Genomic DNA, 19821 nt, shown 5'->3' on the forward strand with positions numbered 1-19821 from the left:
ACACGCTGTCTTTGAGGGCACCACAGAGTTGACACAGAAGTTAATATTGTCTGTGATGCAGATGACAGAGTCCCTCAATATCATCTTCATGTGACTCAAAAATCATTTCCAAGTCTGTCATTTGGAAGCAGTTATTTGGAGCTATTTAAGCCTCTAGGCTCCACTTCCTCACTATATTTGTGGTAACAGGTTGTGTCTAATAACAGACTTGTAGCTGGGAATAAGATGAATCAGGGTTGTGGTCAAATTTGTCCAAAAGAGCCAGTAATTTACACTTAAAGGCATCTTTAACATTAGAATACAGCAAATCCAGCTTGTTATTTCCTCAAATGGAACATGATACAGACTTACTGATGTTTCTCATCGTTCCTTCTAAAGTTACATGGTGGAAGTCACCACAAACTATAACTGGAGGGTCAGATTTGTCATTGAAGTGTCAGTGACAGAATTAATCTTTTACACTGCTGAATCTCCATTTGCACAGGGTAAAATACAAACATTATTTTATCTCATGGACAAATAGCTTGGACAACTTCCCACACCCAGAATTTCAATGTCTGAATTCCATACTGTAGTTTTAGCTGTAATATGTTTTTTGTTACACCATTCATCATTCACAATAATGACCAGTCCCCTTCCTGTCGAGCTGAGTCCCTGTCTGCTTGAATAAGATGAAATCCATCCAACATTAAATTAGTGTCATGTATATCAGGTTTAAGCCAGCCCTCTGTAAAACATGAAATGTCATTATACTTGTATGTGTCATGACTCGCTATTAAGAGCAGACAGTTATTGCTATTTTATTTGACAACGATTCAAATGGATACTTTTAGTGACAAGCCAGAAGCCAGATCAAATCTAATCTTAATCAAGACGAATAACTAGTAAAACAATTTCAGAAACAAAAAGAAAAACATAAAATACGGAGCATCTGTAAAAACACTGTTGCATGTGCAACGCATAGTTAGGACTATTAGTTCTCTAATGGTAGTGAATGACACAGAGTATAATTATTAAATGTGCTTTTTGGAAGGCAATAAAACATGAGGTAACACCATTTTAATATTAAGTTGTTGCTGTGGAGCAACATGCCTATGTATTTGTACGCTGGTAATTATTTTTTATACTTTGCTTCCTTCTAAATATTGCTACAGTAGATACCACTTAAGAAAACAAATGCTGTTGCATTCCTTCTGCTTATCATCCCTTTGTTAGCTTTGGACTGATAACAAAAAACACATCACTGCAAGCTCTAAATTAATCAGATTAGTTGCTCAGTTGCAGGCTTGCATTTCGCAATGCCTTATGACTCCATTACAGAATCATGCTTTCTTCAAAAATACATTTTGAATTTTATAAAGCCTTAATTCTAAGCATTGAATATATAGATTACCTAAATCTACAAAGATCCATTTGAATATATTGGGATGTAAATTTTCATTTTTCTGTTCTGGGGAGTGCTTAACTGTATGATTAAATGATTTCACTTGTAGAAAATTCTGAAATAACCAATAAAAAATAACAAAGATTTCTTGCCCATAGTCTCTGTCCTGTCGTGCTATTTGTACTCACATAAAGTGACTGTAACTTATTAATCAATAAAATTCCATTACAATCTTCTTTAAAATACTTCATCAGTATAACATATATTGTATTCTAGGGATTATTTAATGAAACACAGTGATTACATTAAACTTTTCTTTAAAGTGGCTTGAGACATTACACTATTAGTGATTTAATAACAATAAGGTTTATGTTTATAGTTAATATGAGTAAATGTGATTACAATTAATGGAAATATAGACTTATACTAACATTTTCAGTAAAAACGAAAAGAAAAAATAATGACTCTATGCAATTATACAACTATTTGATATTTTTGTGCCAAGTTTTGATCTTTCTTTTTTACTATTTATGTGCCAAGTTAAATAAGTTGGAGTTTTGTTCTTTCTTTTTTATTAGGTAAGGGGGGCTAAAGTATTTTCTGGTAAAGCCAGACACAAGGCAAGAATAAGCCAAAGCCATGACAGCAGTCCACCACAGTGCTCATGCTCAGACACATATCCACATTTACTAATTCAGTTCTTAAGACTTGGGAGTGAATCGTGGCCAAGTGTGGAGACTTTCTTTGGGTCCTCTCATTTTCTACCACATTCCAAAGTTCAAAAATCTGACCATTGGGTTGACTTAGGACTCTAAAGCAGATGTGCAGAGGAATGTGTGTGCTCTGTGGTGGACTAGAGCTATACTCAGTATTATTACTTACATTACTTACACCTCTCAATCTCTAGAGTAGACATCCAGTATCATAAAGGACTTGTATCACCCAGCACACAACTGTTTTGAACTTTTCCCCTCAGGGAAGAGATACAGGTCTATTAGAGCACCAACCACAAGACTGACGAACAGTGTCTACCCCAAAGCAATTACTATACTAAGTTCTGTATTGAAATCACACACCTTATAGACATAATTGTGAAATATCATATTCATCATCATTATTATTTATTTATTATCTTAACTTGAGTAATATTAAAAATATATATACAGTATATATATTTTTTGCATAGGCTGACTATTGCACAATGTGTGAGCTATATATGATAGAATCCTCTTTAATAAAACCCCTGTGTGCATTCAGGTGTCCGCGTGTGTGTGTCTTCTGGTGTGTTCAGTCACTTCCTGTGCATTCCCTGTGTGTGCAGAGAGAGAGATACACACAGGTGCGTGCGCGAGAGAGACAGACACACACACACACAGGCGTGCGAGACACAGACACACACACACATACACAGGCTCGCATGAGACAGACAGACACATACACACACACAGGCGAGGGAGACACACACAGACACAGAGGTGTGAGTTTAAGAGAGACACACACGCGAGAGACAGACACACACACACACGCAGGCCCGCGAGAGAGACACACATACACACACAGGCGCGCGTGTGCATTGTTGCAATGTTACTTTTCATGGTTGTTTATTAAATTACGGCTATTTTTCAAATGTCCATTTTTTCTCAGTGCTTAAAACTCATTAAAAAAAAAAGTGTTTTTAGCAAGCGGGTCGTAAAGCTATAGCGTGAACTCTTGCAGTGTTCGTTTTCTCTGTTGTTCAAGGTTTTCTTAGTGTTATTCAATGTTTTTACATTTAGTTTACTATTACACTGTACATTCAATGGTATAATTAACTATATTTGTGCTTAAAAACTTAAAAAAAATATATTTACATACAGTTCATACGGTCTGGAACGGATTAATTGTATTTACATGCAATCCTATGGGGGAAATTACTTCGGTTCACGACCAAATCGGGTTACAACCAGAGTTTTGGAACAAATTATGGTCGTGAACTGAGGTTCCACTGTATTACTGTCAGACAAAATTACAGGCATTTTACGGAAATACAAACCAGTATTACCGAGAGAGAAAATTAAAGGCACACAATGCAGTGATGCATATTACAGCCACATACAAGGTCCCTTGCCATTTAATATAGACTGTTCATACTAATGTTTATGCACTACTGTTCTAGTGCCCATTATTGTAATGGGCTTAATGTCTAATATTAGATATGTGTGAATTTTTTTTTTTTTTTTAAGTATAGTTTTGAGCATCGTTTTAGATAGTGTACTGGAATCTCATTATAGACTCATTGTAGATTTATTGATAAACTCTAGCTCCAAAGAGCATTGTAATAGAAAAACAGGTTTCAGGGAAATTAATTGATGGTGCCCCACTATGTAAACAGAATTAAATATACTTTTAATTGCAATAAAATAAAATACTAATAAATATTCAGAGTTAAGTTTTGACTTTCATTAGGACTTATGTGTTTATTGATTTTGTTTATTTCACAAACAGACCTCATAGTCCCAGCATGCGACACTGGCATTCAAGAAGCTCATTATCAAGTCCAGTTACTACAGTTGGTATGAGAATATACATTTTTCTACTTTTTAAGTATACCTTTTTTAAAAGAATACATCTTTTTATAAACTTTCTAATGCATGAAATTGTTATTGTTATGTTATCTGTAATATCTTTCATTTTTTTGTTTATTCTGTAAATTAAAACTAAGTTAACATATTGTATTTTCATTTTTTTACCTGCTTCTTCACATACAAATATCCTTGTAGTATATTTTAACATTCTTTAAAGTCACTTAAATAAACTGTAAACAAAATTTTTAATTGGAAATATGAAACGATAATGACATCCATTGAAAATAATTCTTTTTTGATGTCCAATAATTAGAAATTATACTACCATTTTCAATTTATTAAAAGAGAAAGCTGCAGATTAGAGGTGCTTGACATATGGACATGGGTTTAGTGAAGAAAAATCAAGTGGCAAGTGAAATAGGCAAAGAACAACTTACAGTCAGAGGAGGTAGAATGTTTTAAATGCACTTTTAGTAAAGTAAGGAAGCAAAAATAGCTCATACACCAAATTAGACAATGTATTACATGGAAAGTAGCAAATTAGAAAATAAACAAGAACCAAGAAAAATCTGGTAAAGCAATGTAACAGAAGATGCCTCATACAAAAGCAACAAAGAGTTACAGATAGAAAAAGCTAGAGAAAGTAGATGTGTTGTTCTCTGGTTGGTGAGGATATTTTAACATGTAGTTTTTATAAACATTGTCAAAGGGACTTGTCCAAGAATAAAAGGTGACAATTGTTGATTTTCACACAAGGGTATAAAACATTCAAGGAATAATTACACATGAAATGTAAAGTATTCAGCATTAGGAGCAGAAGCAACAATGGTTAACGCTCTGAAACTGTGCTGTAATCGTATAACCAAGATCCATTTTAACAAGTTAGAATCATTTAGTTTACTATTTTTCCCACTTGTAAAAATGCAGTACAGAAGGCACTGGAGAAATCAAAAAATATAATCCTCACAGTGCTGCATGCTTTGTCCAGGTGAGAATAAGCCTTGTGGAGCAGATAGATAATTGCATCCTAAACTCTAGTGTTTGTCTAATAGGCATACTGCAGTGGGCCAAGTGGACACTCATATAGTCCAGGACCAGCCTATCAAACATCTTCATGATGTGAGATGTAAGTGCCACTGGTCTGTAGTCATTAGGGAAAAAGGTGCCTGCCTTCTATGGAACAGGAGCAATGTAGGATGTTTTCCATGGGAGTGGCATTTTCTGAACCCTTAGGGACAGGCTAAACAGGTGACTGGGTCAGCACAAGGCCTTACTGACTCCATCTGGTCCCGCAGCTTTTCCCTTGTGTATTCTCCTCAATTGTCTCCTTACTTGTCTTCAGGTCCTCTCTTCAGTTGGCTTTTTCATTTAGCACTAGCTGTGCATTCTTTAGAGCTTCTTTATCTCCAAGTTTTAATGCACTCCTTTTCTCTTTCAGGAGACCTTTTAGCTCCTTTGTAATCCAGGGCTTGTTACTTGCAAAGCATCACACTGTTTTTGAGGGTACCACAGTGTCAACACACAAGTTAATGCAGTCTGTGATGCAGTGACTGAGTCCATCGTTATCATCCCCATGTGACCTGTGCATCATTTCTGTTATGTCTTATCATTTGGAAGCATTCATTCAGAGCTATTTCAGCCTCCAGGCTCCATTTCCTCATTATCCTGACACAAAGCTGGCTTTATTTACTGTATGTAGATAAAGTTGTGTTTCCCAGCTTTGACCAGGTGTTACTTAAAATTCCACTGTAATTTTAAAGGACAGGTTTAGTGTTTTTCCTATCAAATTTACTTGTTCACCAACATAGTGTATATTAATTTGCCATAGGAAGTATTGTTCTTAAGTGAAACATATTACTTACATTTAAAAATAATACTATGTCTGCTGTATGGGTCACTGGTCCAAATGTGAAAAAGATAAAGCCTTAAAACTTATGGAATATGTCCACTTTGTAGGAGCAAATCTTTTGATTTCAGATAAACATAGCTTCCCTGTTTTTAATGTATGTTTATGACAACAAAAGGAAATAGGAATTACAGATTCTTGACATTACTATTCCAGAGATAAGGATAATTCCCTGTTGACTTGTCTGTTCACAATGACCATTGCAAGTGGTGTTTTCATGTAAATTAGGAAGTAAAATAGCACAAAACTACACAGGTCTGAAGCTGTTAAATGCAACACTGCCTTTTTAACAAAATACTTGGAGAATGTCTGTATCTGGAATTTGATATTAAAATTAAAAAAGTCTAGCATTTGTAACTTCCATCAACCTCTTCATGGTAATTGCGATGCCTTGAAGTTATGGCTTGTAGTGCCTAGGTTTGATATAAACACCCCAACTAAAGTCCTACAGAAAGGTGGTCTACAAGTTTGTGGCAATCACTTTTCCAAGACAACCACGTGCAGTCTATGAGGAAATGTTCCTGATCACATGTTTCTGAGGGAAAGCAGGTGTACGGCCTGCACAAACTGACCCTTTTGACATTCTTCAACCAAGACAAAAATCACATGAACGATCAGGCACAGTACAAGGACATAAATCCAGAGAAAACTGTAATTCTGTGTATAATGTAAACCAATCATGAAGTGAAGTGTAGAAACAAACAAACAAAAAAATCATCAGATGATCACGATCCTGCCACCTTCTTAAGGTCCCATTTTAAATTTTGCACCATAATTTATGTCACACAGCACCCTCCACAGCAACAACAAAAGCTGGCCAATGGCACAGTATTCCCAGGGCGGCTAGGAATTGTAGTCCTTTTTAAGTAGTGCTGCTACAAACAGAATACTAACATGACAGAATCTTTCAAAAACATATTAATAAAGCAGGACAGGCAAAAAGCAAATTTGTCTCTCTTGCTAATGTTCTATAGCCACTAGAGTGCACTGTGGGTTAGATTCACAGAGGTATGGAGGATAGACAGTGTGTGGTATGGGAAGTCTGCAGGGAAGTCTAGCACCACTAGGGGAGCTTCTTAAAAGTATCTGCAGACCTTTGGGTGCTGGCTGGGTAACTCGGAAGTACTGTATTTGTAAAGGCTTACCTGGAAGGCTTCTCTGATCCAGGCTTAAAAGGCCCCTGCAGTCATTATATGTTGGGGGCACGCAGGTGGGAGGAATCATCACTAGTGGCTTCACAGGTAAAGAGCCTTGAGAGGAACAACAAAGAAGTAAACTGGAAGGCAAAGAGGTTTAGGTTTTGTTGTTTTAATCCCCTGTGTGTTTATTGGGTATTTGCTTTGATAGTCCTCCTTTGATGTTAAAACCTGTTTCTTTTGTTACTTTTGTTGTTTTGGTTGTCTTTTGGGTTCAGGGATGACACACAAGTGAATATCTACAAGATATGTTTTTTTAAAACAACATGAATAAGCTGTTTTATAATATGCACATAACTGCAAGATAAAGATTAGTACTTGAGAACATTTTTGGCATGAAAATTGTGAAATTTTAATGTCTTTTTTTTCTTTTGTATTGTTGCCATTCAGATGAAATCTTCTTCCTTAAAATTTGTAAAGAATGCTTCAATTAAGAAAAAACATTTTTCATGGCAAATTAATGTATACAATGATTTGAAAAATTCACGTAACCCTTTATACTGTGAAAAATTGTGTTTAGAGTACATAGAATCAGTGATCCCACTTGGTAATAGAATTGACTCACATGGGTGGGTATGACCTCTGGTTAGCAGAATAACCACAACTGGGAAACGGTGCGGAGCAGGTCGTGATTGTGGTGTGATGGACAGATATTACAATTGTGATGCCAAATTGAAATAAGTAACTCCAGACACAATATTTTTAGGGTCTATTACAAAATGATTGAGGGTAATGCTTGTTTGAAGAAAAAAATGTAATGGGTGAGAAATTAACCCAGATTTCTTGTTTATAAAGAAAGCATGTTTACTATTACACTTCCATCACAATCCAAACAGCAGCAAAAAGTATGCCAGCTCAGACTTACTCTGTCTTCATCTGATCAATGTCTATCTAACAGAATTCCTTGGGCATAACATTTGTTACACCAGTATTATCTCAATATATATGTAGTACAGTATTTTGAGACAGTGACAGCCAAACCTGACATTCCAGAACAAATCACACACAATAGTCCTACCCCAAGTAGGTTTTGCTAAATTCACATAGTTAAAGAAAAGCCGTCCACTAGCACCTCAGTAAATGCTAAAGGATCTTCATTCACGAAAAAGAATAACCAAGTTCAGTCCTGGAAGGCTGCAATGGCTGTAGTGTTCTTGTTCCAATGTAATTTTGCTAATTAAAAAACAACTTACTTAGTTTTATGGCCTGTTAAAATATTCTACCACACCAGGTCATTCTCATATAGTAGGGAGGATATTATTAAAATGATTTGTTGCCTGGAGCAAATTAGTAATTCTTAGTTCTTCACTTCTTTCTTCTTCTATTTCTTTCCAAATATTTTATTTAAACAGAATAGTTCATGATGGAACTAACACAGGTGGAAATGGGGAAGAGATAAATGTTGAAGCACTGGTTTCTTTTGTCATAAGTATCTTACTGGTAATTATGAGGCAATTAAGTTAACAAGAAGATTAAAAATAGTGAATGCTACTGTTCAAGACTAAATGGAAGAATTAAGCATTGTGAATCTTAAAATCAACTTCAGTAAAATAAAGGACAAAAATTAGGCTTAAAACAATGGTTTTTAAATAAGAAACTAGGTTACAGTAAAATGTGCAGCCACTGTGGCCCTGAAGGACTGAACATGTACATCTTTGCTCTAGAATGACTTTTTCTTATGTATCGGGGTGAGCCTAAGTCTAATCTGGGGAAACACTTTGCAGACTGCAGTGTCTAAATAATGAACATACTAAAAGCTATATCTTCCATTTTCTAAACAGACAATGCAGGCAACGTTATTGATCTGATAAATGATAAATTGCCAGATGTTGAGCTATCAGATGAAGATAAAAAAAAAAATTTGGAACTGCTGGAAGAAGCAAAAAAAGCCAGTGAACATTTTTCAATGCGCAGAGGTCGACGTTCAACATGCAGCATCTCAGACTCACCAACAGGTAATACTTTTTATTTATTGTTAAAAAGATGTTATCAGCTCACTCAAGAATGTCAAGTGAATTAAGTGCAGCTTCATTGCCTTATTTGGACCTTCCTGGTTTTCACATGACTGGTAGTGCTTCCAAGGGGACACACTATGGCACTGGAAGCATTCCCAGGTCCAGTTTAAAAGGAGCTTGCCACATCACCTTGAGTCAGAGCTGGGAGGCAGTGGGTAACACTCAACAAGAGGAATGGAAGGAGAGAAAGAAGAGACACCCGATTGTAATTATGATTAGCTGCTTTTGGTGACTCATTTTTTAAAAAAAAAATCTTTTATTTGAGCCGGGACTGTGGTGGGTAATATTTTCATAGCTGAAACACAAGAAAATGTCAAAGGTACTTTATTTACTAGTTAAATCACAACATACAGTGCATGGATGCAAAATTGTGTGGGTTCATGTCCAAGGTACTCCCTACATGGAAAGCACTTTGAGTAGTGAGAAAAGTGTTATATAAATGTAAAGAATTATTATTGTTTTTAATGTCTCATAGCTCCCATAATGTGAGTAGGATTGCCACATCGTGAAAACTCGTGTTTCTGCTTTAATACACTAAATTTTTTCTTCCTGAATTGTTGTGAATGTGTTTTTGTGCATGAATGTGCCCTCTCATGTCTTTAGTGCTTCTTGGATCATTGCTATAGGGTGTTGCACATAACCAACTCTAGGAAAGTTGCTTGAAAGTTTGTGAACCCTTTAGAATGTTCTATATTTCTGCATAAATATGACGTAAAACATCATCAGATTTTCACTCATGTCCTAAAAGTAGATAAAGAGAAACCAGTTAAACAAATGAGACAAAAATATTATACTTGGTCATTTATTTATTAAGGAAAATGATTAAATATTACATATTTGTGAGTGGCAAAAGTATGTGAACCTTAGCTTTCAGTATCTGGTGTGAAACCCTTTGCAGCAATAACTGCAACTAAACTTTTCTGGTATCTTTTGATCATTCCTGCACATCGGCTTGGAGGAATTTTAGCCCATTCCTCCGTTCAGAACAGCTTCAACTTTGGGATGTTGGTGGGTTTTCTCATATTAACTGTTCACTTCAGGTCCTTCCACAACATTTCAATTGGATTAAGGTCAGGATTTTGACTTAGCCATTCCAAAACATTAACTTTATTCTTCTTTAACCATTCTTTGGTAGAACAACTTGTGTACTTAGGGTCATTGTCTTGCTACATGACCCACCTTCTCTTGAGATTCAGTTCATGGACAGATGTCCTGATATTTTCCTTTAGAATTCTGTGATATAATTCAGAATTCATTGTTCCATCAATGAAGGCAAGCCATCCTGGCCCAGATGCAGCAAAACAGGCCCAAACTATGATACTACCACCACCATGTTTCACAGATGGGATAAGGTTCTTATGCTGGAATGCAGTGTTTTCCTTTCTTCAAACATAACACTTTTCATTTAAACCAAAAAGTTCTATTTTGGTCTCATCCGTCCACAAAACATTCTTCCAATAGCCTTCTGGTTTGTCCACGTGATCTTTATCAAACTGCACACAGGCAGCAATGTTTTTTTTGGAGAGCAGTGGCTTTCTCCTTGCAACCCAGCCATGCACACCATTGTTGTTCACTGTTCTCCTGATGGTGGACTCATAAACATGAACATTAGTCAATGTGAGAGAGGCCTTCAGTTGCTTATAAGTTACCCTGGGGTCCTTTGTGACCTTGCTGACTATTACACGCCTTGCTCTTGGAGTGATCTTTGTTGGTCGACCACTCCTGGGGAGGGTAACAATGGTCTTGAATTTCCTCCATTTGTACACAATCTGTATGACTGTGGATTGGTGGAGTCCAAACTCTTTAGAGACGGTTTTGTAACCTTTTCCAGCCTGATGAACATCAACAACTCTTTTTCTGAGGTCCTCAGAAATCCCCTTTGTTCGTGCCATGATACACTTCCACAAACGTGTTGTGAAGAGCAGACTTTGATAGATCCCTGTTCTTTAAATAACACAGGATGCCCACTCACACCTGATTGTCATCGCATTGATTAAAAAACCTGACTCTAATTTCACCTTCAAACTAACTTCTAATCCTAGAGGTTCAAATACTTTTGCCACTCACAAATATGTAATATTCGATCATTTTCCTCAATAAATAAATAACCAAGTATAATATTTCTGACTCATTTGTTTAACTGGTTTCTCTGTATCTACTTTTAGGACTTCAGTGAAAATCTGATGATGTTTTGGTCACATTTATGCAGAAATATAGAAAATTCTAAAGGGTTCACAAACTTTCAAGCACAACTGTACATCAACATATGACATCATATTGTGATAAGCCAAGTTCAAAGGCCGTTATTAATAAAAGTAAAGTGGCAGCCGATTGGATTATCACGGATATTTGGAAATACAAACGTAAAAGAAATAAAGTTTCCGTTTACCTGTTTAAGCGCCCTTACGCAAACTAACACGGTACAATGTTTTAGCTGCATTTTGAGCACCAGGATGTTCGAAGGGCTGCCTGGAGGCCTACAGGTGCCGCGACAGCAAGCCGTGAGGCTCAAACTTGCCAACGCCGAGGCACGCATCTGAGGCCATTTTTTCGAGCGCGCTCACGGTGTTTTTGACGGCCAAGTGCGGAGGCGTGCTTCCGTAACTGCTGGAGGAGAGAGGGCGCCCAGGTCAACAAGACAGACGGGTACGCGCACGCGGGAGAGAGAACAATTAACTAGAGTGGACTGTACCTGAGCAAGTGCACAGAAATGGTGCACGTCCCAACGTGCCTGATTATTGGAACTCCGCGGGAAATGTAAAGGCGGATTGGTTGGTCAAAAGGGCTCGGGATATAAAGGCAGTATGCGAACGCCAGAGGTCATCTGTTGACCTGGTCTTGCGAGTGAGTGAGTGCGTGCGTGCTTAGTTTATTCATTTTGTTTTGATTATTTATTTTGCCTGTCCTTGATCAGTTTTGTAGTTGGACGAAGGAGGTGGAAGAGTTTTTTTTCTGTTTTTGTTTTATATTCACTTTTGCTTTGGAAGCTACTGTAAATATTATATTACCTACACTGATTTTTCTTTTGGTAAGTGTCTTTGCATTGGACTTTGTAAATATATTTTTTTGCAAGACATTTCTTTGTAAAATAGTATGGACATTGCTGGAATAAAATAGATTCCTGATTCTAAATATATATTTTTTTTCAGTCTGAGTCTCTCTTACTCCATCCTTTGGTTGCTTGGTCTCGTCTACTGACACCCAAAGTCGGGAGTTGCATAACTGGGTCCTTACCCGGGGTGCCACACCTATAAATAAATATAAGCATACATATCATTGTCAGTTTTGTTCTACTAAATGCAAAGTAACTTTCAAATCTTTTGTTAATTGCCTTACTCTTTTCTAAAAGTGTAATATTACTTGTACTGCTCCATCAGTTATATAATGGCATACAGGATAAATAATTGATGCTTATCAATAAAACTTTAATTTGTCAAGAACTTGGGCCGCTGGACTCAGAGTGCAGAATAAGCAGGCTTCTGAGTATGAGTACTTCTTCCTTTCACATAACACTCTCTTCAAATCAGCCTCAGTGTTCTTACCCCTCTTGCTACAATGAGAAAAAAAAATTGTGGGCAGCCGTAACTGATGATGCACACTTTGCAAAGGAAGCATTGAACATGATCATTTTTGTGGGAACTGAGTCTCTCCCAACCTTTTGGCTGTATCCCAGTAAAGGTCAAGGAATGTCACAATACAGAAGACAGCGAAAAGACAAAAAATCTACTAATTTCTTGAGTGGAAGAAGTTAGGTCAAACAAATATTTTATTTAGTGTCTTTGGGCAGGTAGTCTAGTGTAATGGCTAAGGCCCTGGACTTTAGAAGACAAGACTACTATTTTCAAATGAGTTCAAGTTTTACAGCAAATTGTATTCTTAAATTAACCACTAGCATAAAATATTTGCATCAAGCTGTAGGCCCACTAACTTTACTCCTGTTTTTTTTTTTCTTTCAGATACTCTGATCCTACATAAATACTATAAATATTAGTATTATTAAATTTGTATTATATAGAAAAAGTTTTTTTTTGTATGCTTTACTAATTCTCAAATCCAGTAAATTTCAAATTTTGCAGTGAGGAAAATTGTTTCCATTTTAGAGCAGTCTGTCTTTATGCTTTGTCCACTAGGTGATGCCAGAATTCCTAACAGCTACTTGTTCAGAGCATTTAAAACAAAAGTATTTAATTTTTATATGGTTGGGTAAATTACAGATAAAATATTAAAATATTATTTGAAATTAATATATAATGCAAAAAACGTACTTCTCTTTTTTTGCCAGTTATCTCTCCAGCAACTACTCCAAGATCATCTCCTGTGCCTTCCAGAAGTAGCTCCCTTACTATAACACCCCAGCTAGGTAAGGGGTTTTATTTTTTTAATTATCACAGGTACATATCACTTCATCTGTAGACACTGCAACATGCATGTTTATATAGATTTTAGTGTAAAAACAAGTACAATAAAAGATCAACCATGATATTCAAGACACCAGTTTGTCTAGGCAGTTGAAAGAAATGTACCAAGTTTTGTGTTTAATACATTTCTGAACATCAAGATGCCAGGTTATACCAAAACCAAAATAAAAGAAATTTAATTATACAAATAAGTACTCACTTATCTCACAAATAATACATAACATTTCTTTGTCTCACACTAGCAAGGTCATCTTTTTGCTTTACCCCACCTGTCTTATCTGACTAACTGTCTCTAGAAATTGGCCTTAGGTTCTACGTATAATATATTGTAACAGGCCAGAGATACAGTAAGTCAGGGATAAGTCACCCAAAGTATGAGCTTGCATTATATCACCAGTGGCAGTGGCACCTATAAAAGCAGCAAGCCTGCAAAGTTACACAATTTTTTTCAATCTTTGTGTTGCTTTAAGCTAGTGGTCTTTTTATAGATAGCAAGCTACTAAAAGAGCACAAAAATAGAATAAATCCATAGGGTCAATTTTGGCAAGCACCCCATAACATTACATTATTGTCAGAAGCAGGACAAGGTGAGGACCCATGTTCTCACCAATCACCAAATGCCACAGCAACCCACAATGGACTTGTTGGACTCTTTTGAACTGTTGTTGGAGAGTCTTGAAGCTTAGTGTGACAGTTCCTTGCTCCTTCTTCATTTTTGGGAGCCTCTTGAACCCAACACCATCGATAACGTAACTGGATGAGTGGGGTAGATGAGGACAAAACACACCTGAAGCAAGGGGAAGGTGCCAAATCCAAATAATGTCCAAAGTACAGTGCTTCAAACTGTCAATAGATAAATAATCCCTAAAATTAGGTATACTGTGGGGGTTAAAATCAATAAATAGAAAAATCTGTTAAAAATGAGGTTAAACCAAAGCAGTGTAGGAAACTCACTTAAAATCCACAATCTCTGGTACCTTCCTTTAAAACTGACACCTCTCTGGCTTGTCCTATTCAGACCTAGCAGCCCAGAGAGACCTCAACCAGCAGGTGCAGACGCCCATCTCATCTGGCCCATGTCCCTGCCGCCAATCCCATGGCATCTGAGTCAACCCCGAGCCCTGCTCCACCCGAACCCTCACCAATCCAGGCTTCACCCTCCATGGGCACTCTGCACTTCCACCATTGCCAGTGGTTCCACCCAACGAAAGTACCTCCTAAGCATGATGGTCACTACTGCTCCCAAGATGTTCAACAGGAGTGACCCACAGCCCCTTCTTGAGTGATGGCCACACACGTCCATCTGCTTCCATTCATTCCACCAGCATGTTCTCTCTTGTCTGCTTTTTCTCCCATCTTTTAACCTCCATTCTCTTTTCTTGTCTCTTTTCCTTTCTTTTCTCCAATTGTGATCTTGTGCTCCCCTCTTTATAGGCTGGGGAGTGGTTGCAGGTGTGATTGCCTGATTGCTGCCCCAGGCTGATATTCAGACAATCAGACTACCCACACGTGCCGGCAAGGCAATGCATGGTCGGCCAACTACCTTGCACCAACCCAGAAACAAGGCAACCTCATGGACAATTGCTCACACCTGCTCCACTACACAGCACGAGTGCTTTCATTATTTATTTATTAAAACAGCTGGTTTTTGTTAGCTGTGGACCCACTATACCACATTCCTCACCCCTTAAACTGACATTTGCATGTGAAGGTTATGGTGGCCCAGGTCTGCAGCTTGGCCCTGTCACTGCACTTAAAACAGAGATAAATAAAAAAAGCACTAAAACCAAGCCTTCTAAAATGTAAACCCAAGCCCCCTTCATAAAACTAGGATATTAAAAGAATGAGAACTTTTAAAACAGACATAAAACCAGGCAATTAATCAGTTAATTAAAAAGCTCAGTCCTTAAAATATCCTCTTCCAGCTTGTGGTCCGTGGGTTCTTGAAAACAGTCAGGCACCTATCCCATTTGCTACTTCGTCTTCTTTCTTCAATCCCCATTGCCAGCTCATCCCACTGCTGTCATTTCAATGGCTGCTCTCGGTGAAAGTACCTCCTTAGCATGATGATTGCAACTGCTTCCAAGTTGTTCAACAGGAGCAACCCACAGCCCCCTCCTCAGCTATGGCCACACAATCCTCTTTGGGGCTTCACTCCCGTCCATCTGCTTCCATTCATTCCACCAGCATGTTCTCTCTTGTCTGCTTTTTTTCCCATCTTTTAACCTCCGTTCTCTTTTCCTTTATTTTCCCCCATTTTGATGTTGCATTCCTCTTTTTATAGTCTGGGGAGCAGGATGCTGGTGCGATCACCTGATTGGTGGCCCAGGCTGATATTGAGACAATCAGACCGTCCACACGGTCGGCTGACTGCCTTGCACCAACCTGGAGAAAAGCCATCAATTGTTCACACCTGCTCAACTCCCCAGCACAAGCGTGTTCATTATTTATTTATTAAAACAGCCAGTTTTTCTGAGCCACAGACCTGCTACATACCATACTAAGATCCAGGAGATAAAGCACCAATTGTAGTGTCAGCCGTAAAGGAAGAACAGCCTGCAGATATTCACAAAAAGATTTGTCTACCCAGATACAATGGTTAGATGTTGTGGGAAACTTACCATGAACAGATACACCTTCCTGTTTGTCAAAATAAGAGGGACCAGGAAACAACAGTGGAATAACTATGCATGATATTAGAGGGAGAAGGAGCAAGCACATTGCTAGATATCCACCAATGAGAACCATGGAGACTTGACTGCATTGGTGACACCACTTGAGCAGAGGTTTGGGCAGAGGAAGATGCCAGAATACATCCAGACTGCCCTGTTCAATAAGCAAAGAAGGGGCAAGCAAATTTCAGAGCCCTGGCAGTGGACATCTTGTTGCTCTCCTGTCAGGGATATCCGGAGTTTCTTGAAGATCTCCAAGAACAGCTTGCCCATCAATACTTCCTTAGGCCACTAGCTCCCCTGTCGCTCCAGCATCATGTCTGTCTGGCAGAGCACAGGAGCTTCAGCGAGGCACTTGCAGAAGCAGAAATGGTTGAGCTTACCTTATGTCTTCAATGAACCTCAACATCAAAGACACATGACACACAGGAAGGAATCAGGCCAGCACATGACAGAAATTAGGTGTTGGCCACAAGAAGGGCACAGGGCTTGGGTATACCCAGAGTGTCATGTGCAGTAAGCAGGAAAAAAGCCCATCACCCCAGCCCCCAGCCCTCCACAAACAAACGTTTTCAATATCAACCACCAGGGTCCCTTGAGTAGCACTGAGTACTTTCAGCCAATGAATTATTCAGCAAAAGTGTGCCAAGAAATGCTACCATGGCTCCTTTATGCCAGCAGCAATATGCCTGCATAATTCCTTATGGTTTAGTTTCCTTACTTTTAAGAGAGAAATGAACCTCACTCTTGATTCTTGAAGTGTGCTTGTTATTCTGGACTGATTTTGCACTTCTGGTGTTGGTATTCTCATGTTTGCTACAAGGGCTCGGTATAGTACTTGCAGTGCTTCCTTCTGTAATTCATATGGAGTGATGATGATTGGTAAGGCATCCAGATGCTGTGTGTTCAGATTGTAATGTGAATTTTTATTTATTTGTTTGTTTGCTTATTTAATGTGCTTCTGTAAAAAATCAAATTTCCTCCATGGAGACAAACAATTATCCATCTATCTATCTATCTATCTATCTATCTATCTATCTATCTATCTATCTATCTATCTCCTTTGAAGCCCTCTTCTAGATACTGGTCCCACCCTCTCTTTGGTGAGGGTGGGGCTGCTATTAGAGACAAAGCATGGAACACCAAATGGCTGGGAAGCTCCACTGCACACCCTGAAAATGGTCACTGGAGAGGAAATTCAGTTGTGGGGCATAAAACAGCTACAAGTTACCATTGAACATCACCGGTTTGAACACAAATTCTGGTTGGCTCAAGTTCAAGACCAGTGGATTCTTGGAGCAAATGTCTTGATGGTACAGAGAGCAGTTATGGACTTTGGGAAAGGAAAGCTTCAGCTGCACGGGAGAGAAATACCTGCTGCTGGGATCACACCACAGCCTCCAAACCATAAACATCCAGGGTCCTACTAGGTCCACACAACTGCCAAGGAATCCCAACAGTGACATTCATCCTCCAACTCAGAAAAGCTAAAAGATAGCACCACTATTAGGCCACCCCTGGCACCTGAACATCCACCTTCATGGCCTCCATTCACCACTAATAGTAAACCTGTCACGGCTGTATTGCAATGCAGCACAGTTGATTTGCCAAAACAGCAACTCCAACAGTCCTGGACTATGTAATGCTCCGGCCACCTTTAAAAGCCTTATGGAGAGAGTGCTGGCCGGCATTCCACTAAGCTGATGCATGGTGAATTCTGATGACATCTTGGTGCACCCCTCTGATTTTGACAGAGCCCTAGCTCACCTAAAGAAAGTTTTTGGGTCAGCTGGTCACTGTGATGAGGATAGCTACTGACCCAGAGAAGATTAATAGTGTGGGCGTCTGACCATGGCCCAGTAATATACAGGAGCTTGCAGTTTCCTGGGACTGGCATCTTATTACCAGCAGTTCATGAGAGAATTTGTGGACACAACAGCACCACTACATGGACTGATCAACTGTGGCAGTGATTACAGGTAGACACAAGCATGTGAAGCTGTGTTCTGTCAACTAAAAGAGGTCCTTATCATTGCACCTGTTTTAGCTTATCCCGACCCAAGGCACCACTTGTCCTGGACACAAGTGCTGGTAATCAGGGCATTGGATGAGTCCTTCTCCAGATGAAGAGACAGAGAGGATGATTCCACTACTATAGCAGCTGTCTGAACCAATAAGAGCAAAACTACTGTGTGATTACTGGGAATTCCTGGTAGTGGTTTCTAGTATACAGCACTTCCACCCATATTTTCATGGGGTGCTACATCACTTTACAAAAAAACTATGCCGCACTCACCTGGCTTCTGAATTTTAAAGAGCCAGAGGGTTAGGTGGCAAAGTGGAAAGAAGCACTGCAGGAGAAAGACTTTGTCGTCAAGCACAGAACCAGAAGCCGACATTCCAAAGCTGATGCCCTGTCACTAAGACCTTGTTTCCTGGAGAAGTGTAGCTACTTTGCCAGGGCTGATCAATAACAGTCTACCCATGCTACAATAGATAAGAACCTTAAAGAGCTGACCACACTGCATGCCGTCAGCACAACTGAATTCCAGAAGGCATAGAAGAAGATCCAGAATTGGCCTGCACCCACCATGGGCTGAAGTCATACCCTAAGGCCTGGAGTGAAGGCAGTTTTCTTGCAAAGGGACAGTTTAGAGCTCTGGGGTGGACTATTCTAGTGAAGATAGGAAAACCTGGTTCCAAGATGCCAAATTCTACAGTTGCTAGTGCCCCTGCAGCTACATTACCAAGTCCTTCAGGCACGAGCCCCCAGGGATGAGATATTTTGGTGTGTCTAACACACTTTTAGAGGCTCAGACAACAGTTCCACTGGGTGGGCTGCAAGCAGGATGTTGACCCATTTGTACACTTCTGTGGCGACTGCACTGCACAAAGTTCCCACCCCCAAATGCATCCACGACTCCAGTCTCTACAGGCAGGTTCCCCAGTGGAGTAGGTGGCTGTGGACATTCTCAGCCCCTTTCCAACCATAGATGTCAGGAATCATTATGTCTTTGCAGCTATGGACTGTTTCAGAAAGTGACCTGATCAGAATGCAACCATTTGTTTTAGCAGGCTTGCTTAAGAGATGTTCTGATGTTTTGGTGGCACATGAGGATCTGCACAATGACCAGGGTGGAAACTTTAAGCCCAAACTAATGAAGGAGGTGTGTATCTCCTAGAGACTTGCCCCACTTCACTGCAGCAAAAGAGTGATAGGTTTGTGGAAAGATTTAATCAGACCTTGGCCATCTAGCTCTCAATTTTAACAAAAGAGAATCAGAGGGACTAGGACCAACATCTACCTGCTGTACTTTTAACTTAAATATTTTACTGTCCATGATTCCACTGGATTCACACCTGCTATGCTGATGCTTGTTTGTGAGATGCTAAATCATTTAACTGGCCATTGAGACACTCCCAGAGCAAGGTATCAACACAACTCCAGTGTATCAGTACATGCATAACTTGCAGGGGAGCCTGGAGATCACTCACATGATGGCTCGGAACCATCAGAAGGGTGAGAGAAAAGGGCACATGACAGTCAATGCCAAGAACACCTACTAAATCCTGGTGACCTGGTATGGCTGTACAATCCAAAGCAAAAAAGGGAACTCTGCCTTAAATTGGCCAACTCCTGTCAGAGTCCATGTATTAGCCTAGCCC

At 39.0% G+C, this 19821-nt stretch overlaps 1 protein-coding gene across 5 annotated transcripts in view; it reads left to right on the top strand.

The window, feature by feature from the left end:
- The window catches only part of mrvi1 (murine retrovirus integration site 1 homolog), a 186934-nt gene that overhangs the window by 92456 nt on the left and 74657 nt on the right, over nucleotides 1–19821 (top strand). For 4 of the 5 annotated variants that reach the window (XM_039763543.1, XM_039763566.1, XM_039763557.1 and 1 more), the window contains 3 exons: nucleotides 3869–3936; nucleotides 8832–9005; nucleotides 13348–13425. In XM_039763543.1, the coding sequence (XP_039619477.1) occupies nucleotides 3869–3936; nucleotides 8832–9005; nucleotides 13348–13425 (320 nt within the window). The remainder of the gene's footprint in view (nucleotides 1–3868; nucleotides 3937–8831; nucleotides 9006–13347; nucleotides 13426–19821) is intronic. The other variant, XM_039763550.1, reaches the window with a different exon arrangement.

The sequence above is a fragment of the Polypterus senegalus genome, chromosome 1 (genome assembly GCF_016835505.1).
Source record: "Polypterus senegalus isolate Bchr_013 chromosome 1, ASM1683550v1, whole genome shotgun sequence".
Classification (NCBI taxonomy): Eukaryota; Metazoa; Chordata; class Cladistia; order Polypteriformes; family Polypteridae; genus Polypterus; species Polypterus senegalus.